At 42.8% G+C, this 24,274-nt stretch overlaps 1 protein-coding gene across 5 annotated transcripts in view; it reads left to right on the forward strand.

Moving 5' to 3' along the window:
• Window positions 1-24,274, forward strand: part of CCDC33 (coiled-coil domain containing 33) — a 294,341-nt gene that overhangs the window by 132,957 nt on the left and 137,110 nt on the right. For all 5 annotated transcript variants that reach the window (XM_029574706.1, XM_029574707.1, XM_029574704.1 and 2 more), the window contains 5 exons: window positions 2,390-2,488; window positions 12,353-12,444; window positions 13,379-13,499; window positions 19,423-19,552; window positions 21,762-21,895. In XM_029574706.1, the coding sequence (XP_029430566.1) occupies window positions 2,390-2,488; window positions 12,353-12,444; window positions 13,379-13,499; window positions 19,423-19,552; window positions 21,762-21,895 (576 nt within the window). The remainder of the gene's footprint in view (window positions 1-2,389; window positions 2,489-12,352; window positions 12,445-13,378; window positions 13,500-19,422; window positions 19,553-21,761; window positions 21,896-24,274) is intronic.

A 24,274-nucleotide genomic window follows, 5' to 3' on the forward strand; every position in this document is an offset into this window, starting at 1 on the left:
TAAGAAAAAGATTGTGTATCAGTCACCCGGGCTTCATCTCCTGCTATTCTCCATCCACATGTCTCTCAAAAGCATTCATCAGGTATGGAGATGTGGATGAGTTAGGTTTTTATTTGTATTTTGTATAGGGTGGCCAACCTGGAGTACCCTAGAAGGGGTACTCCAGGTAAACGAATCAACCAACCTCAAACCCTCTCTCACTAATTCCTGCTGAATATTTATCATACTATTACCATTCACAACTGTGTCATATTTATTCATTTGATTACCTATGTACAGTTTTATAGTCTTATTTTTTCACTTGCTATTCTAATGTATCAATAGGCTGAAATGTAAATATTGTGCTGTTCAATTTCTCCCCTTCCATCCCAAGTTTATTTTCCTTGTTTTTTGTAACTTTCCCTCTCCCTTTTTCTGATTCACTGTATTTAAAGTTCAAGGTTCTTATTGAAAATATTGTTTTTTACGTTACGTTATGCTTTACACTCCTTGTTATTTGTAAACCGGGTTGATGTGATGCCTATCATGAAACTCGGTATAACAAAAACAATAAATAAATAAATAAAAGGGAGGAGAAAGTTTGCATTGAATTTGAATATATAATTGCAGGAATGAATCTGAATAAGCAAAAACATTGGCGCATAGATGCAACATTACAAATTATTACTATAATTTTAAATAGAAATACAGGTCCCCCTCTCTCTTTACCCCCCTGCACCTAAACCCTTTTCTTCTCCCCTGCCCAGAACCAGGTCCTGCTCCCTCTCTCTCTCTTCCTCTTTTGAGTTCTGGATGTCCTAAAATTGGTATAAATGGCAGGGACTGTCTCACACTTGCACACACCCAATCTCCCTCTCCTCCCTCTCTCTCTCTCTCAGACACACACACAGACACTCCCTCTTTCAGACACATACTTTCTCAGACTCACTCTCATACATTCACTGACACACATACACACTCTTTCTGGTTCTCTTTGTTCATGCTCCGCCTACATCTCTCACACAGAAGCATCACCAGGATGCATGCTATTGTGAGTCTGTCATTCTAGTAGGATAATACTAAAGTTGCAAATCCTGTTTTTTTAAATTTTCATTTTTGCTGGCTACAATTGGTTCTTTCTCCAACCTGTAGAAAGAGCTTGGCCATGACATCATCTGATTCCCCAGTGCATCCTTGGGGGGGGGGAGAGACTGAACCAGCAGAGCTTGTTTTGATGCGTGAAGGGGTGTGGCAGGGTAAGGGACAGGAAGGGGCAGGACCAGTCATCAGTCTGTGGTAATGGCAACATCAGAGAGAAACAAAATGGTCTGGCACAAACAGGACACCTGGCCACTCTAAATTTTGTAACACGCTTTGATGTCACTGATTAGAAGTGTAAAATCAAATTTTATTACCCAGGACTTGGGCACAACAGGTGAGTAGAGCAGGGTCCAGGATGGGAAACCAATATTTTTTTTCAAGAAGACTGGGGAACGGGGGCTGAGGGCCTGACCTACAAACCCTGGAACAATTTGAATAGTTAGGAGGGATGTGGGGTAGGGAGTGCCCAGCCCATCTATGAAATCTGGGTGGGTGGGGAGAGAGAGGGGAATTTTGGCCGCAGGCCCCTTTACTACTTTTTGCTTTATAGCATTAGTTACTTGGATATCTTGTGAAGATATCCGGTTAAGTAGGAAGATATCTGGCCACACAAGGCTGGATGACTAAAAGCCTAATTGGTTATTTTCAAACATAGGACCTGATTTACTGAGGCTTTTCTCCCATTCTCTGTCTATGGGAAAAATGCTTAGTAAAGCAGACCCGTAGCCGGCTAAGTATTTTAGTTATCCGTCTACACGTAGCTTTAGGAAAGTATATTCAGCGGAACATTTATCCCACTCAATATACAGGACAAGTTATTCAGCTAACTTTAGACTTGTCCACTCACTGGCTTACTATGTATGGACTTGTTAAATTTCAATTTATTTTATCTATATTTTTATATTTTATTCATATTTTTTTCTGTTTATGATTAATAATATTGCCTATTGCAAAATAAAAATGTTAAAAAAAAAAAAAAAAAAAAGAATCTTTACCTAAAATTTAAAAAAAATCTGAGGCACAAAATTATTTTATGCAAAATCGTATATTGGCAATTCTCTAACGTTAACATTAGCAGGTTCTCCCACAACCTTTGTGGTCCATGATCAGGTGTGATTAAATATTAAAAGCCTTTTCTCTTGAAGCTTCTCCTGGGATCTGCTGAGCTTTAATTATCAGTGCTGTTTTATTGTTAGTTATGGCAGCTCTGCACCCTTTCAGTCAGCCAATCCATATTGTGTACTTAGTCTCTTGATTTATGTTCCTTCACTGGCCAACTACTCTTCATTTCTCTCCTTTTCCCCAACAGCCATTCAAGAACTCATCAGAAGTACGACTGTATGCCACGGTGATTCGCAAAGGCAACCGCATCCGTCGCCCAAGCAGATTTATGTACACCGCCATGGAGGTAAAGCATACTGGGTACTCATTTGTTTATCTTGCTTCATGGGTGACAATTTGGTGAATAATTTCTGGTATTAAAAAGTAGGGATATGCATTTGTTTAAAAATGAATGGTAATCTGAACTGAAATTGGCCATTTTTTGTTTCATTTTATTAAATCCAAAACAAATAGCTGCGAAACCTACTAAAAATGTTGTTCTTATTCATTTTGGAAAATAGTGGGCATTATTTGAAAATAGCATGCACTGTTTTTCAAAACAAATAAAAGCAAGATTAAATGGAAAACCAAAAATCTCCAAAGCAAAATGTGGGCTAAAAACAGCCTGAAAGTGAAAGAAACGTTCCAAAATCAAAGTTTTGGCGATGCAGATCTTTATTAAGTAGCACAAGGGTAGGAGGATGTTTGCTTATCTTGGAACAGGACAAAACTGTTCTCTAAAGACAACTAGGTTCACTAAGTCTCACCAATGGGTTAAGTGTCCGATTCTGCCACAGCTTTCTGGAAAAGCATAATCTTGAAAGTGTTCATGTGTGCTAGTTCCAAGGGATGTGAATCGTGTGCCCGATCGTCTTAACGATCGAAATCGTCTGGCAGGAGAAGAAAATCGTGTTTGGCACGATTTTTTAGTAAAGAAATCGGTTTTTCCGATTAGTGCGCACTAACAGGAAGTTAGTGCGCGCTAACCATTGTTAGTGCGCACTAACAGAAAATGATTCAATTTCACACTTTTCAGGGCAGTTAAGGTCAGTTTAGGAATGAATATGTATTCCTATTGGCTGCCCTCTTATTTATTGATGTTACCAAGGTTCCCACTGACAATATATGGGGGATGGGAAATAAAAACGGTTGGTAGCTTGACAAAAAAAGTAATGTGATCAGTCAGTGTGACTAGAACTTGTGCCCTATCCCTGATACCGGGAGTGTTGTGATCTTCCTGCACACAGTGCCCTATCCCTATTAATACCAGGAGTGTTGTGATCTTCCTGCACGCAGTGCCCTATCCCTGATACCAGGGGTGTTTATTTATTTATTTAACAGTTTTATATACCGAAGTTCTAGCAACAAAGTTACTAATCAATTCGGTTTACATTGTAACAATAAAATTGACAGAATGTAGAATAATGTCTTACAGAGAACAGGGAAGATTTAACTTGGAAAAATAAAATAAAATAACTTAATGAGAACAATAAATAACTTCAACGGAGCAAGGAGAGTACAATTTAAATAACAAAATAATTTAGGAGAATATATGTTCGGAATTGAATGAGTCGGGCCTGAGGTCGAATATTGAAAAGATCAGAATAGTTATTGGGATTAGGAGAATGCTTGATTAAACAACCAAGTGTTTAAATTTAAGTGTTGTGATCTTCCTGCACACAGTGCCCTATCCCTGATACCAGGGGTGTTGTGATCTTCCTGCACGCGGTGCCCTATCCCTGATACCAGGGGTGTTGTGATCTTCCTGCATGCGGTGCCCTATCCCTGATACCGGGAGTGTTGTGATCTTCCTGCATGCGGTGCCCTATCCCTGATCCCGGGAGTGTTGTGATCTTCCTGCATGCAGTGTCCTATCCCTGATACCAGGAGTGTTGTGATCTTCCTGCACGCAGTGCCCTATCCCTGACACCAGGGGTGTTGTGATCTTCCTGCACGCGGTGCCCTATCCCTGATACCAGGGGTGTTGTGATCTTCCTGCACGCGGTGCCCTATCCCTGATACCAGGGGTGTTGTGATCTTCCTGCACGCGGTGCCCTATCCCTGATACCGGGGGTGTTGTGATCTTCCTGCACGCGGTGCCCTATCCCTGATACCGGGGGTGTTGTGATCTTCCTGCACGCGGTGCCCTATCCCTGATACCGGGGGTGTTGTGATCTTCCTGCACGCGGTGCCCTATCCCTGATACCGGGGGTGTTGTGATCTTCCTGCACGCGGTGCCCTATCCCTGATACCGGGGGTGTTGTGATCTTCCTGCACGCGGTGCCCTATCCCTGATACCGGGGGTGTTGTGATCTTCCTGCACACGGTGCCCTAACCCTGATACCGGGAGTGTTGTGATCTTCCTGCACGCAGTGCCCTATCTCTGATACCAGGGGTGTTGTGATCTTCCTGCACACAGTGCCCTATCCCTGATACCAGGGGTGTTGTGATCTTCCTGCACACAGTGCCCTATCCCTGATACCGGGAGTGATGTGATCTTCCTCTCTGCACTGCCCTGTGCAGGATCTCGAGAGCTGTGATCTTCTAACTTGCAATGCCCTGTCCCTAATACCGATTATTAGAGCAGAAACAAGGTGAAAGCAGAATGCTGGACCCTTCTGTGCCAGTAAGTATAGTGTGGGGCACTGTCCTGAACACTGGCCTGCTCACATTTTAAGAAGGCAATTTTGAGCAGTAGCATTGTAGAAATCTATCCTATCTAATGAACAAGGGGCCTGATTTCTAAATTTTTGCCCATTTTTTCCCTTTGGGGCAAAGTGGTGATAAATGAATCCCCAGGAGTCTTATCAAACCTGCAGTCTAATAGGGCACTGTTTTGATCTCACTCCACAGAGCTTAGTGACATCAGAAACCATAATGTTAGAATATCACGCTTGGGAGTTAATTTTTTTTTCAAATTGATCTTCTGGGTTAGCGTAACTCAATATGATAGAAAGTCATCGGAGGCAAACAAGCACATTTCCCCAGTAGCCCAGGGATGGAGGGGAGTTTCTTTCAGTGTATGAATGTAGCACTGCACCTACACTTTAACACATCAGCACCTTCAGCTGTAATGTATATTTCCTGTATTATAAAGCCCACACAATAAATCAGTGAGTCGCAGTACAGCAATTGCTAAAATCCCAGTGCTTTTTCCTTAGCGCTTGCTTTGAAACTCAACCAGAAAATGATACCAACTGCAGCATTATTCAGAATGACTGAAGCGACACAGAATACTCAAATTGTATGCACAGGGAAAGTAATAGACACCCAGGGGAGAGGAATACAGACTAAGAGTATGGCTAATGAACAGAATGGGAGTGGTTTAGAAGGGAAAACAAAAGTCTTGTTTGCCAGAACCCTGGAAAGATTATAGAAGGTGGCACTGAAAAAAAAGAAAAATGTGTTTTCCCTTTACTTTTTTGAACTACGAGGGACACATCACAGACCCGATTAACTTATTAATCATCATGGTTCTTTGACTTTTGCCAGTCAGCGTCCCGTCTCCTGTTACAGAGTCGGTGATCTTTTTTTTTTTTACAGATCAATAAGGGTTTGCCCTTTCCGTTCTAAATCTATAGCTTTCAACGCTTGCCATTAATGGCAGTTTGGGCAGGTTCACCTCTGCACTCCTACCCCTGGGATGGTTCCTGAGCGAAGTGGCTTGAGGTTTAATGCAGGAGGGGACAGTGGTCAGCATGCGCTGTGATCCGATCTGGGATTAGAAGGGCCAACTGCCAGGACAGGCAATTGGACATGGGACGTAAAGATGGGTTATAAATATAACCCTGGTTGTGTTTGAGTCAGTTACCTCTTCTTAGTTTAGCTATCTTGCTTTGTTTAACGTGTAACTTAAAAAGATAATAACCCCTGTGATTATAAAGAGAGGGTCATTTTCAAACAGCCTCTATAGTGGTAACATTTGTGTGTGCATTGTACATCGTACACTCTCTCAGACTTTACTGAGCATTTTCAAAGTGAACTTTTGAAAATCCTTGGGTAATTGGCAGAGTACGTGCAGTGCACACATTCACATGCAGCATAAAGTTATTTAATTTTGTATTTTTATTCAGCCTTTCATGGCTGGCCAGTCACTTCAAAGTGGATTTCGTAGTGGATGGTTTGTTAGATTAAAGTATTATGTTATAATTTAGGCAGCACGAGGAGGCACTGTATTACAGGCAGTTTGCATGCATTGTGATGCGTTCACACAATAGGTGACAGTTATGATCTATAGGGAACAGTAGTGGAGGCATGCAAAGAACAGCTTATTCAATTAATTCTGCAATTATTTACAGAGAATAGCTTACTGATCCAGCAATTATTTCCATCCAATGTGGGCTTGCAGTGTTGCTAGTTTGTATGTACTGGAGTATGACACTATATTTAGATTTTTGTGAATTGACAGGAAGCCAAGGGTGATGTGCCGTTGGTCTCCTGAGCAAAAAGCTGTGTTTTTAGTTGGCATTGGAAATCCATATGGTCATTGATTCCTTGTAGGTAGGGGGAAGTGTGTTTTGTGGTTCTGGTCCTGTGCCTGAGAATGTTCTGGTCCTGTTTTTTGTTTTTTTTTTAGTCGAAGAGTTTTAGGGGTTTTGCCTTGAGCAGAGATTTTATTTTTGTGGGCAATATTATTTTACCTTCTGGGATAGGTATGTGGAGCCAATGTTATTAAGTGTTCTGAATGTGAGAGTTAGAATCTTGAAATTGATCCATAAGGTTATGAGCAACCAGTGTAGAGCGATGAAGATGGGAGGGGCATATCCTCACTTCCTGTTACCAGTGATAATTTTGGCAATCACATTTTGGATTATCTGCAGTTTTGGGCTTACTGTGTGTGGTAGTAGCAGTGGCGTAGCCACGGGTGGGCCTGGGTGGGCAGGTGCCCACCCAACTTAGACCCAGGCCCACCCAACTGGCACCGGAACTGCAAGGCTGTCGCGGGATCCCATCCCCGCGACAGCGAACAAGAGAACCCACGCCTCGCTCGCCATCACGGCACACATGGGGAAGCGCTGCTGCGGCCGTATGGCCAACCGGTCTTCCTGTTCGGGGGGGGGGGCAGCGGAAGCGCCGCGCGCAGCTTCCGCTTCCTCCCCCCAATGCAGGAAGATCAGCTGCCTCTCCTGCTGCCACCCGTTCTCCTGCTATCTTCGGACCAAACGGCCCGCCGAATTTCCTGTTTGGGGGAGCGGAAGCGCCGCGCACAGCTTCCGCTTTCTCCCCCAAAGCAGGAAGTCCCGCTGCCTCTCCTGCTGCCACCGGCCTCCTGCTATCTTCGGGCGTCGGGCCGTACTGCCCGCCGATCTTCCTGTTTGGGGGGGGGGGGAGGAAGCGGACGTTGTGCGCTGCGCTTCCGCTCCCCCCCCCCCCCGACAGGAAGTTCGGCGGGCTGTGCGGCCCGACGCCCGACGATAGCAGGAGTCCGGTGGCAGCAGGAGAGGCAGCTGATCTTCCTGCTTTGGGGGAGAAAGCGGAAGCTGTGCACGTGCTTGAATGTGTGTGTGTGTGGGTGAAAACTGGAGCCTGGGTGTGTATGTGGGTGAGAATGGAAGCTTGAATATGTGGGTGAATGGGAGCTCGAATGTGTGTATGTGTGGTTGAGAATGGGAGCCTGGGTTTGTGGGTGGGTGAGAATGGGAGCTTGAATGTGTGTATATATGGGTGAGAATGAGAGCCTGGGTTTGTGTGGGTGGGTGAGAATGGAAGCTTGAATATGTGGATAAGAATGGGTGCTTGAATGTGTGTATGTGTGGGTGAGAATAGTACCTTAAATGTGTATATGTATGGATGAGAATGGGAGCTTGAATATGTGTGGGTGAGACTGGGAGCATGGGTTTGTGGGTGAGAATGGGAGTCTGGGTTTATGTGTGTGGGTGAGAATGGGTGCCTGGATGTGCATCTGTGTGTGCATAAGAATATAAGCCTGGGGAGGGGTGAGAAAGTGAGAACTTGAATGTGAGCTTGTGGGGGGGGGGGGGGGGAGAGCATATGAGAGTGAGAGCTTGAGTGTGTGAGAGGGAGTCTGTGAGAGAAAGCGTGTATGTGTATGTATGTGTGTGTGTGTGTGTGTGTGTGTGGAAGGGAAGAAGACAGTAATAGAAGAAAGACACTGAAAAGGAATTAGGAAATGAGCTATAAGGGAAAAAATGGGAAAAAGAGACCAGGACCAACTGATTAGAAAAATACAAAGATCAGACAACAAAGGTAAAAATATATATCTATATTTTGAGATGTTAGCAATTTAAATATAAGCAACACAACCGCTCTCTCAAAATTTATGGACAGGTAGGAGCCGTGTATAAAATCGTAATAATAAGAAGGCTAAAGTACCACAAATCACCGTGAATTATGTTTGTATCATTAAGTAAACCTCATACTTAGGCGTAGATGTGAATGCTATGCTGCATAATTTGGCATTATTTATCAGTAAAAAAACAACTAGTAGACCTGCATGCCTACAGCCCACCCATGTTAACCTTGTGCCCACCCAAAAAATCAATTCTGGCTATGCCACTGGGTAGTAGGGGGGTGAAAGGTCTCGGGGAAGCCATTTTTGGTTGACATGTACCATTCATTTAAAATTAATTTGCATATCTCTAATAGCAAGTCACTGAGATGTCCAGTATTTTGGGTAGGTGCATAGTTCTTTTCTTTACGGCCAAGTGCATGGATTGAGAGATAGGAAGATAGTGGCTGCATTGTGTGTTTTGATTCTCAAAAGGCCAGTTGAAATCGCCCAGTATAAGGAGTAGGAATCTGTAGCCTTGTAGAATTCGGTTTGGTTTGTTTGGTGGGTGCCTTCATTCATTTCATTGGTTTTGGAACGAATGGAAAAAAGTGTGTGTTCATCCAATTTTCGGCCTGGTACTGCCAGAGGCCCGTTCTTTGGCTTTTGAAAATTTAGTAGGGCTGCCTTCCTAAATTTAGGCTCCTAGTTTCATTAGGCTCTTAAATTTTAGAAGTTCTTAAAGTTAGAAGCTTAGCACTGATTTTCAGAACTAGGCACCTAATGAACAGCAGTCCTAAATTTAGTATCCTAACTATTAATATCTTAAATTTATGTGAATTTTCAACTGAAAACTTAGGGCCCTAAGTTCAGCTAAAAATAGATTCTTAATTTAGGGGCCTAATTTAGGGACCTAATGTAGAAGCCTAAGTTTAGGAGCTCAGCTTTTTTAAAATATCTGCCCCATTATATTTAATTTTTAAACCTGTATTGTGACTTCGTGGATGATTGCTATTCTTCCACCTCTTTGTGTAGCCTAGATTTGGTGGGATAAGTTATGTTAAGATAGATTCTTCATTCTCAGGCCTAGATTCATCAAGCCTGATGTTTTGTCACAGGAGGGGATCCTGCATTCGCTAGGGGGTATCACCATGATAATGGGGCCCTTCCCCTCAAAAAAAAAAACATTGTGGCTCTATGGCACAATATTTAGTCTTACGGCCAAACACCATGGGACAAAATAATGTGGCTAGTGGCCCTTTAACGTGATGGCGGCCCCAATCTCTACGTAACATCATTGCCTTAAAAGACCTGTTACTTAAAAAGTGTCCACTGAAGAAAAAAAGATCGAGTGGGTGTCAGGGCTGACCATGTGGCCTTGGTCCAATTCCCCAACATTGTCCAGTTATTTGACTGGGGAAAGGTCAGGTTGGCGCTATTTTGAATAATGGCATTGACTGTTCAGGGTGCTAGGGTTTCTTTGGTTCCATTGTATCTTAGTTTACATCCTACTTAGAAAATTGCTTCCAGCAAATACATTTAAACTCTGCTACTTCTTCCTGGTTTCCTCTCCACACTGGCATACTTCAAGGTTTGTCTCTTTCTGCCACCCTATTTAACATTTATCTCACCCCCATCTGCCAACTACTTTCCACTTTAGGAGTCTCTTATCATATATTCACTGACAATATTCAGTTCTATTTCCTTACTTGCCGTTCCTGGCAATCCACTCTCCAGTTCATCACCTTATGTTTATCTTCTGTAAAGTCCTGGCTACTCCATAACAATCTCTCCTTAAACCTGTCTAAAACTGAAATCATGATTCTTGGTAGCCCTCCACTTGACATCCCTAGCTCCATACCCATCATTGATACACCCATCAAGATTTCTTTTACTGCCCACCATCTCTGTATCTTTCTCAATTCTAAGCTTGCCATGAGAGTTCAAATCAAGTCTGTAGTCAAATCCTCATTTTATAAAGTGCGCTTCCTCAAACATGTTAAGCCTTTCTTCGAACCTGCCCCTTTCCGAACTATATTGCAATCTCTAATCCTCACTGGTCTCGATTACTGCAACTCTCTATATCTTGGCCTAGCACTATCCTCAACTAAACCTCTTCAACTATCTCAAAATGCTGTGGCATGCCTTCTGACCAACATGATCATATCTCCCCTGTCCTTTTAAATCTACACTGGTTGCCTATTTCCTGGAGAATCCAATACAAAACCTTAACCATTCTACACAATCTCATTCACAACAACTACTAAATTTGGCTAAGGCATTTATTATATTATCATATACTGTTGAAAAACATTTTTATGTACATATTTCCATCTTGCAAATAAAAACTTCAGAACACTAAGTTGAAAGTCACTATTCATAGCAATGTGGTTTACCATTAGTGATTAAGCAAATCATTCCAAAGTAACAGTAAAGAATTATAGTGCTATATATCATGTTGTAATAAAAAAACAAAACACTTAGCTTGTAACAGTTCAAAGAGCACTTGTAGAGGTTCTTAAATCTTTCTAAAGCTGGAAAATGAAGATGCTGTCATCAGCAGTCCAACACTGAGAGTGTTTCAACGACAACCCATCTACGTCAGGGGCAAGTTGGGAGATTAGTTTTGCATCAACTTTATCATTGCCCACCTGGAGCAGGGGGCAGATTGTAAAGAAATATCACTACATAAATGTAGCTGGTCCCCCGTTTGGGCTGTAAACATCAACCAGGGGTGCTACAGGTTATTTATTTATTTATTTATTTATTTATAAATTTTTATATACCGCCGCTCATCAAAGATATCACGTCGGTGTACAGTGAACAGGAACTTACGCCGGAGCGTTTTACATTTAACAGAGTTATATAAGCGTTATACAATTAAAAAAGGCAAGTATATAAATATTTGAACATAAAATAAGTAGAATCTTTTAAAAATAAAAAACAGGTCTGTGTCTAAGTCCAGATATGAGGGGAAGCTATCTTTCTGGCCCCCAGGGATGAGGCCAATACTTTCCAGAGCTCTTCTCCCTCCTTTTATCCTTCTTCGATCTCCTTCTCCCCTCTGAACACTGAGCATGCTCATGGGGATTTTATATCCTACATAAGCCTTTCCTCAAAAACGGTGGGGTTATGGCACGGGGGAGAATCCTAGATATTAAAAACTCCCTCCCACTGCCGATAGCCGAAAAAATATACATAGGAGCCTGTTAGTAACTGGCATAGTCCCATCACATAAATATATAAATAAATATTTCTAGTGAATGTAGTGATTTTAATGTAGATGAAGCAAAAAAAAAATACAATTGTTGATTTACTTTGAAGACGTGACAACATAGGAGGCAATTTTCAAACTTTCTGTATTGGGCCAAAGTTCGTGGGTATGTTTGACCCATTGCCTTTACCCTAGTTCTCAAAGGGAAGGTAAGCACATGTGCTCCCTTTTTGTGTGGGTGCATTTCATGGAAAATATCATGCATAGCTTTGAAAATGCAGATAGCAAATATTACAGTAGTTTCCTCCCCCTGCCCCTAGGAATCTCTTCTCTCTATAGGGCTTAAAGCGAGTGCATCGTGGAGTGCTGTGAGTACTTGTAGTTGCGTTAAGGCAGGGTAATTGGCAAGCTTCCAGTTTACAGTATGTGGGGAGAAGTGAATGACTTTGAAAATTGTCCTCATGTTGTTTTGTGTTCCCTTATTTCAGTGGTGCTCATTATATATTTCTGAATGCTTTTCCTTCTCCTAGTCGACTTTTGGTCTTTGTCTTTTCCCCTGTCTATTGTGGATTTGCACTATTTTTATCAAAAGCTTTTATTTTCCTCTTGTCGGCAGCATAACATAATTATTTGTTGTTTTTTCATTGCTCAAGAAAGTTCTTCTGTTTTGCTGATATGCAAGTCATTTGAAAGAGCATTTAAATAAACATCATTTCTTCTGCTTTCAGGTTTTCCTGCATGCTGTTGAGAAGCCATTCAAGGTCCCTGCTGGTCCTTTAATTGCTGTTGCCAGAATAGTGCCAAATTATAAAATTTACCAGTAAGTCTGTCCCTGCGATGCGTGAAAAGGTCTGAAAGGGAGAAGAAACCCTTGACTGCTGATGCAACTGACTAATGGGGCTATTTTATGATACCGTACACCTGTTGACATGACCAGGTATCTCACGCCTTAGAAGCATCAGTCCTAACAGCCCTAATATTAAAAAAAATGTGATTCAGATGATTAATAAATAAAAACAATAACAAAGGCAACCCAATCAAACCTCCATGGAATAGTAGTAGCATCTATGCTCACTTCCCAAAGACAGCAGGTTATATTTATTTATTTATTTAAAGGTTTTTTTATACCGATTTTCCTGCATAAAATGCATATCAAACCGGTTTACAATGAAACAGAATGAGCAGGAAGTAAAATTCCTTAGTCTAATACATTTAAACGTCAATAATGAAATAATTTTAAACAAAGCAAAAAGCTAAATAACATTAATAAAAGTTAAATTATTAACATAAACATATATACATTGCTCCGCAGTCTGTTTGCCAGGTACAAAGAATCCTCAGGATGTAGGCCATAAAAAGATAGTGAGCACCACAATCAATGCCTGCCTTTGTTAATTTGTCTGAAATGTACCTGTTGACCTCCAATCTAAAGGGACATCTGACAGGTTTAGAACTTTAAGAGAAGTTTTCTTCATATAACATTGGCTGTTTTCATACAGTGCCACTACTTATATACAATGCATTTATCATGATCTCATTTCCATATAATATTAGCAGCAACATATGCATAATTTACTTAACCTGCATATCTATGAAATGTATTTGTATAAAGTGATAGCATTTAGATGCAGTGGGACTGAGCTGTATAGGAATGTGTCCTCCTAAACACCTGACCTTGCGCATTATTCTTCTAGTGCTCCATGTACTGTTGAGCAGCTCTCTGACCTCTAAATACTTTTCTAACTTGTTCAAAGGGACATCATGCTGGAGAGGCCACCAGCAGCCAGCGGTATCATGTCTACCACAGTTATATTTCCAGATCCCTCTGAATCCTATTTCAATGTTCTTCCAGTCGCCAGTTGTGGACACCCCCAGGTAAATGTCAATAGACGGGGATTCTTTTCTTCTAGATATGTGATATGGTACGTCAGATAAAAGCTATAAGGAAAGATTGGTCCCTTTAAGCATGTCTAGAGCTGAGGAGACTTGGGGGGTCCAAGCAAGTGTTATAACAGGCCGAGGTATGTATTATCAAGAGGGTTGATAGCTGGCCACCCATTTATCGTCTGATCTGGTAAGAGGCAGCAGAACCTAAGGTGAAAGTATAGGTTTAGGAGAATTATTATCAAGTATTGCAAAGAAAGCAGTGTAAAGTGTTGGCAGCCAACAATGAGCTTGTGCTGAGAATGAGGTGCAGCAGGATATCATTCTTCAGGTGTAACGACCTGAAGGATTGGGGTTACCAGCCACTTTTAATTATTCTTACTCAAGTCCCAGAGTCCTTCGGCACATCTTTCAGCATGCACAACTAGTGTCCGTGTAAGTCTTTGTCATGTACCACATTTTGCGGCGTTGTCAACCTTGCACTGCTTCAACAATGTGCAAAGGATATTTCTGTGCCACTTTTGTGAAGTTTCCAACTGTCTAGTGTTTTTAAATAGGATGCATAATAAGCAGTATGATAATTAACCAGCTGGTCCTAGCACAGATTTTGCTGGCACATTTAAATAAGATTTAAGTCTTGGGGAAAAAAAAACCCAGAACCTGGATTTGACCCAAATTCTTGTACTTCAGAAAAGCTGACGCAATATGACTGCTCTGGAAGCAAGCCAATGGATTGTTCACTTTTTTCACCACACAAGCATTTTTTGAAAAGGAGAATAATTCTGATGTGTGATTTTTAGGAATTTTGTAATATTTTCTTGTTCAGGAGAATTTTTCAAGGAACTCACATTTCAGTACAATTGGTGGGGATTTGCTAGTGTATGTTTAGGAAATTTTTCAATGAAATAGTTAATTATTTTCTTATAGAGAAAATGTCTGACAAATAAATATCAAATTAAAGGCCAAATGTACTGAAGGGTTTCTCAAATTTTGTGCTTCTGGGGAAAAATGCTTGGTAAATCTGGCGGAAAATGAGTTTGACATAGCTACCTTACTTTATGAAAAATAAGACATTTCAATGGAAGAACGGGTTTATTTCCAAAACTGGAGTCACTTCTGCCAGGGCTGGTGCATGAGGGTTTGGTGCCCTGGATGAACCTTCAGTCGTACTCCCCCCTCCCCCCCCCCAACATAGCATTCCGTCCTGCCGGCTCTTGCACAGTTACCCCTCTGGACCTTGTGCTGGCGGGATTTTGCTACCTCCTCCCCCCCACCAAATTTTGGGGCTCTTGTGCGATAGGAGGAAGAGACATGGATGAACATAAGGCCGTACCTCTTACTGTGAATTAGAGTCAAAGAAAGGGAAGGTGTGGAGGGCGTGGAGGATGATGGGAACTGAACAAGGTGAGATCAGTTGAGTAGGAGAATGAGGTGAGTGAGAGGACAGAGCGAGTTGACAATGGGGGGGGAGAGCAGGTAAGGGGTGCAGAGAAGACAGCAAAAAGGATGAAATAAGGTGAAAGGACTGGAAATGGTATAAAGTCAAGGGGAGCTGAAGGACTGAGCATAGAGAGGGAAGCAAATAATGAGAAAGGGAGTGAGCGGGTTGTAGTTGGCGGAAAGAGGGGCAGAAAAGGGGAACTGGCATAGCATTGCAGCAACTAGGCTGTATTGCCCCAAACGTGAAAGTTATGTGGGAGATGGGAGAGTAAGAAAAGCGGAAGATGATAAAGGTAAATAAGCAATGAAGCGAAGATAAGAGTCTAAGATAAATGGGAAATGACGCAGCTGGGTGGGGAAGGTGAAGTGAGTGGGAGATGAAGGGTATGGTGATGAGGAGGGAGAAAAAGAGGGTTGTAGTAGTGCGGAGTAGGAAATTTGACATGAAGGGGATGGGTCACAAAGGGCTAAGTTGTCTTTTTTTTTTTTAACATGCTCGCAATGCCAGCGTTTTGATTTTCCAGGATGCCAGGACGGTGTCAGCTGGCCAGCAGAAATGGGTGCTGACCCTTTGTATAAATGTTTGGTTCGCCTTCCATTGGCCCTCAATTTCCCCTGTTCCTCTAGCCAGAAGGAAAACAGAAAGCTGACGCTCAGCCAGGCGGCTGGTACTCCCGTCACCGGTGTCACGGGGTAAATAAGCTCTGCCAGGCTGAGTGCAAAAGGCTGCAACAAACACTGTGGCAAAGGTTAATGGCTTTTCTTGAGCCGGCTTTTGGTACTGCGTGTTCCTCATATTCAATAATTCTGCCTTCCTGACATGCCGCCTTGCCTGTCGCTTGCTGCAGTTGCTTCTAAATTGCCTTCTGTCAGCCAAGATGACATGCACACCCCACCCTCTCCTTCCCTCCCGTGTTCCAGCCTTTGCATCTTACTCTGCTTTGGGGAAATGGAAGAATCACTTCGTTTGCTGCTGCGCTATCCATGCCTGTGCTTCTCCCTTTGGTAAAACAAATTGTTTATTTACGTTTCCAGTGACTGATGGGGGCTTTGCAGCTTAGTAGGCAGCAGTATGGGTCAGGATAGTGCATCGGAGCAATGTGATAGCGCAGTGCTGAACTGGGACTGGTGGTTCAGTTGAGGATTCAGAGCTACGTTGAGAGAGGGCATAGTAAACAGGCGACCCCTTTCTATTTGATGTTCTTGATTAAAAAACAAAACATGTGTTTACAGAATTGGCTGAAAAGCTTTATTGCTTGAAGGTCCTGCTGGCAGCCATGTTCCTGCACTGCCATAGTCTAAAAGTCTATCTCACACGGAGTACGGCACCTCACCTTGCAGTTCTCCTGTGGTCCTTGTTGTGGCCTCTCTTACTATGCCTTGTACTCTGTGGGGTAGATTTTAAAAAGGTGCGTGTGGGGGTGCATGTGTGGTCGGCGCGCGCAAGGGGGTGCACAGTTGTGCACCCCCTTGCGCGCGCCGAGCCGCGCTGCCTTCCCCTTAACCTGACCTTCCCACCCCTTCCCCTAACCTTTCCTCCCCCTAGCCCTACTCAACCCCCCCCCCCTCCCCAAATTTGTAATTTCCCTACTGCCGGCGCGCAATCCCAAGCACAGCAGCAAATGTCCATTGTGCCTGGAGCATCTGACCCCGCCCACGCCCTGCCCCCTTCCCACCCCTTTAGTAAATCCCCGGCGCACGTAACCTTTTGAAAATCCGGCCCTGTGTGCCTAGCCTGATATTGGCCCAAGCTTTTGGTCGTCTTGTGTCTTGTCTGTTCTTGTTTTTTGTCTTGCATTTTTTGTCTTGTTTAGTTTTGTATTGGCCTTAAGTTTTGTCTGTCTGTTTGTTCTGTCCTGTTTCTTCTTGCACCTTGCCAAGGCCCTAGTTTCTGGCCCTCTGGGTTTGGTTCGTGTATCTTGTTCTTGTGTCTGTCTGTGGTGCTGATTCTTGTGGTCCACTCCCTGTCCTGTGTCTGTTTTGTGGACATACTTCTGTTCTCTGTCTTCCTGCAGTCTAGCCCTGCTCTTGTGGCTGTCCCCTGGTACCTGGCCTTCAAGTGCACCTCCTGTTGAAGTCCTGTTCAACCCAAGGGCGAGGTGGCTAGTCCAGGGAGAAAATCTTGGTTCCACACTGGAATCAGTTTTTGCTTTGCTCAGCTGTACCAGTGTCCAGCCCACTCCAGCTCCAGGGGTTATACCCTGCCATGACAACATGTGAGCATGATAAATCTTTCAATCCAATAGAATTAATTAGAGGGCAATGGGCAAGTAGGCTTATCCATCAAAAGATAGTTTGGGATTAAAAATATACCAATTAAGCATTTGCAAAGAAACAAGAAAACACAGACTACCCAGTTAAGCCACTTTAACTATCATTTCAAGAAATAACTTCCTTCTTTTGTGGCCGGCCATAACCTATATTCTCAAAATCATAAACATAATATCTTGTTGATTGAAAACAATCATAGGGTCAGTTCCAGGATGAAATTCACACTTAGCACAGAACTGGTAACCACTTTCTCATCAGATCTTTCTGGCATAGCTGATCTGTCCAGATTGTCAAAAGATAGTTGGGTTTCTTGAATTGAATTCTGCCATCCTCCTCTCAAATGGAGGACGATAGTAACTCATAGCAGTTGGGACATTGCCACAGGAGGTACATACAAAATTTCCATCAAGTACCTTTTAAACATATCTGACATAAACGTAGCATTAGGAAAGTTCACAAACCACAGATTCCATCTTCTAACCATAGTTCCCATTTATAGAAAATTTTGTTTTAGAAAATACGCTTAAGTATAGAGTTACACAGTTGTTATAGAATGACAGTGTACATCATATAAACCAAACTGTCAGATAATTTTTTTCAATTAACATTAAGGCTACATTGGCCTTAATAAAAGATGCATCTATATTCTCGAGCTTCTCCACCTTTTCCTCCAAACGGTAAGTTTCTGCTGGTCATGCATTTCTGGTTCTTGGAGCATGAACGTCAAGTCACTAAACTCTTTAGACAAATCCATAATGCATTCTGGGAAGGAACGCTCCGTGCAAGAGGCGTGGGGGAGGCCTTGGAGACCTTTGCTCCTGACTTTTGAATCAGGCCCCCCATCTCTAGTAGAAGTCTTGTCTCATCTGAATCAGCTCCTTAAAGGTGCAGGAGTTCAGAGGGCCTGGAGGCAATGGAATCCATGCCAGTCCATGATCCTCTGTGCCTTTGAGGGGAGGGCGCCAATGACCCTGGTGCTGGCTGGCTCTGAGGCCAGCGCCACTTGGTTGTCCAGAGATCCCTCTATACAACAAAATGGCGCTGGCTGGCACCATTTTGAAAGTTCATCCCTGTGGGGTAGGAGTGACTTCAGTGACCTAGAGAAAGGGGTAAGAGGCATTCGGGGGTGGGGGGTGGGGGGCAGTGGGTTTTCAGATAGAGCGTTTTGGTTTGGTTTCTTTTCATTTGTTTTGTAGTTTATTTCAAATACATGAAATGAAACAAAAACACAACAAATGAAACAGAAACATAAAAAAAAAAAAGGAAAATAAAAGTTAAATGGAAAAAATCTCTCCATCAAACCCACTCACCCACCCTCCTCCCCTTCGCTTTACTGAGCTGTAATGGCGTATGCAAGCAAGCTAAGGCCGAGGTGACTGAATTATTTAAGCCCATTATTCCTAATAAAGAGAGGATAACTCTCAAAGCTAATTACAGTTGTATTAAGTTAATCTGAAAAAGAGGTGTGTCAACGTTTGACTCTTAATTCTACAGACCCAAATGGGCTACCATGGCAACCAACTTCTGTGCTCAAACAGAACTTTGCAAATCTTGATTGATTTTCGTAGCGTTCAACAGTTCTGCTGGACCCTAGTTCTGGAATTAGTGGCATTGAGGAGCAGATGTGAATTCTGATGCATTGCCAGATGCGCCCGGGTCCCTGTGCTGGAAGAGCAGTCACTGCGACAGTAAACCTAAGTCCGCAGGGAACGAGAAGAGCCGGACGTCTCCCTACACAGCTCTCATTTACAGTAGAAAAATCATTGCTCAACCAGCATTGCTAATGCAGCAATGACATTAGAAAGGGTCTCGATCAATAGCCCTCCCACAGGGAGTCTGTGCTACTGTTAACCTTTTCCAAGGCTGTGATTTCCCATGTGCAACTGGAAGGAGAGTGATCATGACCTTTGGAACTGTGACAGTAGCTTGCTGCTATTCTCAGTGACAGCTGCAGCGGGGCGGGGTTTTAAAGGGTCAAATCTCTTCTTTAAAAAGGTGTTTCTTTTTATAAAGTCTGTATAACCTATGTGGGTCGTACTTTCTTTTTTTTTCATTCATTAAAGAGGTGTTTCTTTTTATAAAGTCTGTATAACCTATGTGGGTCGTACTTTCTTTTTTTTTCATTCATTAAAGAGGTGTTTCTTTTTATAAAGTCTGTATAACCTATGTGGGTCGTACTTTCTTTTTTTTTTCCATTCATTAGGTATCTTCGCTTGGAACCCCACCAGAACAACCAGTCTGGAATTACTCCTACCTTTTCCAGGGCCAGGATGGAGTCACTCTCTTCTCAGAAGGAGCTGCCCTGGTCCTCGAATACTATCTTGCCACATCAAGTGAGTGTGGGCCCCTGGGAGAATTCATAGTGTTCTCTCTTTTTCTTCATCATGAAACTTCTCTCTGTTCACACTGTCTTTCAAATGGTGTCATCCTAGGAATATCACCCTTTAGTGTAGTAGGTTCACATGCTATTTCATTAAGAGTACCACAATATAGTAGAGTTAAACCCAAACATTATGGTAAGAATAGTACCCTAGGGCGTGCCAGATTACTAGCAGTAGTACAGACGTTTTATCCTTGAAGAAATGCAGTATCAGTTGCTGTAGTGTTGTTATGCTCGCTGCTAGCAATAAAATCCCAGATTGGGTTATTCCGATGATCTAGTGGTCCCACATCATTATTACATACCAGGAGGCCCAGCATTATTTCCCATCCCAGGTTTACAGAGCTGGGAGCACTGCTGAGCCTGACCAGCAAGTCTCCAGCACCGCTGTATAGTGGCACCTGTAGAAATGGCTCCCAAAGCGAGTCCTGTTTCCCTGTCCTCGGTCACAGGGATTCTCGCGGAGAATGCCTGAGCATGCATTTTATACTGTACCTTATATCTGTATATGTTGTACCTAGCCTTGAGCTTTTTAAGGAAAGGCAGGGAAATTTAAAATTGATTGGTTGATACTGGGATTTTTAAGGAGGAATAAAATATGAGGTAGCCATGAATGAAGTCCCATGTTCCTTCAGCTTTGAGCAAAATCCTCTTTTTCTCTACAATGCTGAAGAAATCTCTCTTAGACAGGAGAAGGATCTTGACTCCTCACTTCTCAGAGACCGCTTTCTCTTATCATTAGAAATCCACTGTTGGGCCTGGGCACCCCGCGCTTGTGCGCCAGCCACCTTCCCAGGAAAGGTACCCCAAAGAGCGACTTCTCCACCTGAAGAAAGAACCCTGAGGGCACAGGAGATTTGTTAATTCCTGACCCCTTTGCTTCCACTCGGCAGTGTCAAACCTCTTCTAGCACTCCTACTGTACTCCCACATTTCTATCTCATGCAATGTTTGATGGTCACGGATGCTGCACTAGTAAGGGGCAAGTTTGGGATTCCCTTTGGGTCAATATTCCAAGCCATTTAGCTGGATAACTCAGATTATCCGGCTAAATGTCAACCTTTTGACTATTGAGGCCCTTATCGGACTAGATTTTAGCCAGGTTAGTAATTATGCTTACTGTTCCAGCGTGGCTGCTGTCAAAGCAATGCCATAGGCGCTGCTGGGAGCAGGTAAGAAAATACCTCAGTTTTGGGAGGTGATTTACATATCTGGGGTGGGTGGGGCAATGCTGATTTTAGCCACGCTGGAGGGGCTTCAGGCTCCCTGCCCAGGAGGGTCATTTATTTAATATTTTGTGTTTGGGGGGGGGGGGGAGGGGAATCTGGCCACAAGTCCACTTTTTTTTTTAAACAGTGCCACTTAATCAGATAGCTTTTGAAGGTATCTGGTGAAGTGGAAAGTTATCTGGCCACCTAACCTGATATATTCAAACACAGCTGGTTAAGTTATCTTGCTTACATGTAACTGGCTAACTTTGTGTGAGTGTATTTGGCCAGATGGTTATCCTGCTGAATATTCCGGCAAGTTATCCATCTAACTTGTCCGCTCGCCAGCTTACTGTATATTGGACCCCAAATATATAAAATATTTAATCCTGATGATAGTGCTTTACATACAGTGACTGAGTAAGAAGAACTTGTGTACTATAACTCATGCCGTGTGAAGCCATGAATGCGTCAATGGACGCTCTCTGTTCTCATAGGAACAGTGAGGCTAACACCTGTGTCTAAGGTATAATCATTGGGTGATTCAGTTATGCCACATACAGATACAACTGTGTGTTAAATTAACTTCAGAGTCCAGCTGCTTTAGGTTGTTTTGACCAGAATTCTCAGGGTGACCTTTGATGTTAGCCATTGTGGCATGGCTGATTCTGACATTAGCACATCTGATTGGCCAAATTGCCATTGCAATTGTGTTCCACAGCATTACCTAAAAATCTACAAATTAAATAAAGACACTGGATTGGATCCTGGAAGTTTAATAGCTGCTCAAGGAGATATATTTTTTTATATGATGATTGTGCATGCAGGGTATTCTTGCTGTGTCAGAGCCTATGACATAAAGCATATTGGTGTAAGGACAAGAGATTAGGCCCAGTGAAAGCTTGAAGCAAATAGGGTTGCTGGTTCTAAATGCTATGTGATTGCTTTGCCACAGTGTCTGATATGGTCCCCTGGCACCTGCAAACTCCACTGGGGTTCTCCGTGGTGCCCCTAAATCAGCAGGTTTATCGGAAGCTGATGACACAGAGAGGCCAACATGGAATTCAACTTCTGAATGTTCCCATCCAGGTAATCCTGCCACACCCGTTCTGGCCATTATTATTGCAGTGATGCACTGCTCAGAAAATCGTCATGTTCAGGTTTAAAGCTGTTTGATTACCTATGTGATGGTTTACCCTGCTCCTCTACTGCTACAAAGTTATGTTTGGTTAGACTGACTGCTTTCAGCTCTCTCATGAATTAGTATTGATTTGAATTTCCATAGCATTATTGATCCAAACATGATTTGCATATGATTGAGACAGTAGTAGTTAGGGCTGGAGTATGTGAGGTGTTAAGGCTCCATTTTTATTTAATATATTTGTTTTGTATTGTGTTATGTTTTTATTTGTTAAAGTAACTTATAGCGATGAATTCAAGGATGTTTGTTTATGAATGTTTTATGTGTATTCTAAGACTTGGGATAGTGCAAATTATGATTTTTAAAATAAAAAAAGAATAGTTCATCATACATGTACAAGCAGCCAGCAAAGGGATGAATGCCCTGGCAGCATATTTCTCTGAAGGCCAGCAGTTCACCATCATGGCACACCTAGGTGCCATCATTCAAGGACACCGACCTGCAACACATTCCCAGCACTTTCTAGGAAAACCTGGAAGTTCCTTTGAATGTTGGGGGTATGCATGGAAAACCATTTGGTTTTGTGTCATAATGCTTTTATCACTTCATTCTTTTTATTTCACCGCATGCTATATTTTTACAAGATTCATATTTTTTTTTTTTTATAACGTGCCTATTTTATTTATTTATTTATTTATTTATTTATTTATTTAAAATATGTCGAGCTCGCCTAACCGCAATACTAGGTGGGCCACTAACAGATGGGAAATGACAGAACAAATATCTTTGATATCTTCATGTAACACAGCATGAGAGGTCTTTGGCTGCCGGAGGACAGACTAGACAGGACTCTGGCTTCTTCTACAGACTTTTATTATTTACAGGCAAAAATCAAACAAACAAAAGCCTACTTATCTCAGCAGTGCTGGAAACAAAAAGCTCGTGCCTCCTTCTCCTCAGGTCTAGGGCCTCCCTTTCCCTCTGGTCCCTGGCATCTTATCCCTCTCCCTAGGGGAAACACCCTGCAACCAGGATTCCCCTTTGGCTGTCTTAAGGTAGAGCAAAGTAAATGCATGGTCCTAGACTTTTCAGGAGGATCCAATGCACACCCCTATGACATCCCTACTGAGCACGGGTGAGTGCTTCCATGTGCCCATGCTTGCATGGCGTGGCTTAATTTATCGGTTTCCTTGGACAGCAACAGACATGTGTTTACTGTTGACCATATTTAACTGTGCTTTTTCTAGTGACGGAGATATTTGTGTTCCATTTTGACGCCATTGTTCCTTGGTGTTTGTTGTTTTCTCCTTTTAGTGGCCTTATTTGACTCTCTTCTTCCCTCATTATTTTTTTGGGGGGGGATTTGCATTCCTCATCATCATGAACTTCACGTCTGGAATAGGGGCACAGAAATGTTCATGTCAAGGCACAGGGAGAATATGAAGTTAAAATTCTTGATTATTTCAATATTTTCTACCTATGGCTCAGACATATATGTCATCCTAAAACAGAAAAAAGCAAGGACATTCTTCTTTTACCTATATGTCCACTGATTTGTCTTTATCAATTTGGGATTTCAATCAGCAAATCCCCATCCTGCAGGCATGGGAAAGCACTCGGACAGTGTGCATGATTTAGGATTGTGATGCATTGCATAATTGTTTTTCCTCTACCTTCTGCTCCACCAGTCCCGAATCTATGGGTACATCTTCTCATCCAGCATAAACGGTTGCAGAGTTCTAAAAACTTTTTTTTAAAAATGACATCACTAGAATATGTGATTTTCAGAACCAATTCAGTGCTCTCTGCCTCCAGCCGTTGGATGGGAGTTTAGAATTTTTGCTCTTGAAGCTGTATAAGAAGAGAATTTATTTTATATTCAGCACTTTTACTAGTGTCAAAGTGGTTTGATTTGTGGCCATAGTGAGGGTATGATTGAAGGGATGGCTCCCGGACCCCCCCCCCCCCCCCCCCGCTAGACCACCAGGTACATGTGAAAGGTTTTTGGGGGGGTCGGGAGGGTGGGAGAAGCAAAGGCGTAATTTGTAAAGGGTCGGGGTGTTTTTTTTTTTTATCGGGCCATCGGCGCCATTTTTATCAGTGGTAGCCAAAATGGCGCCGATGGCCCGAGAGCAGGAGATCGCGCTGGGACACCCCCCCCCCCCCCACTGGACCACCAGGTAATCTAACATTTTGGGGGGGTTCAGGAGGGTGGGGGAGGGTAAAGGATTGGTTTTAAAGGGTCGGGGTGGGTTTAGGGGTTGTTTTGGTGTGCCGGTTTTCCCGCCCTCCCCCCAAATAATTCCCGTACTCGATTTAACGATTTT

The sequence above is a fragment of the Rhinatrema bivittatum genome, chromosome 13 (genome assembly GCF_901001135.1).
Source record: "Rhinatrema bivittatum chromosome 13, aRhiBiv1.1, whole genome shotgun sequence".
NCBI classification, from domain to species: domain Eukaryota; kingdom Metazoa; phylum Chordata; class Amphibia; order Gymnophiona; family Rhinatrematidae; genus Rhinatrema; species Rhinatrema bivittatum.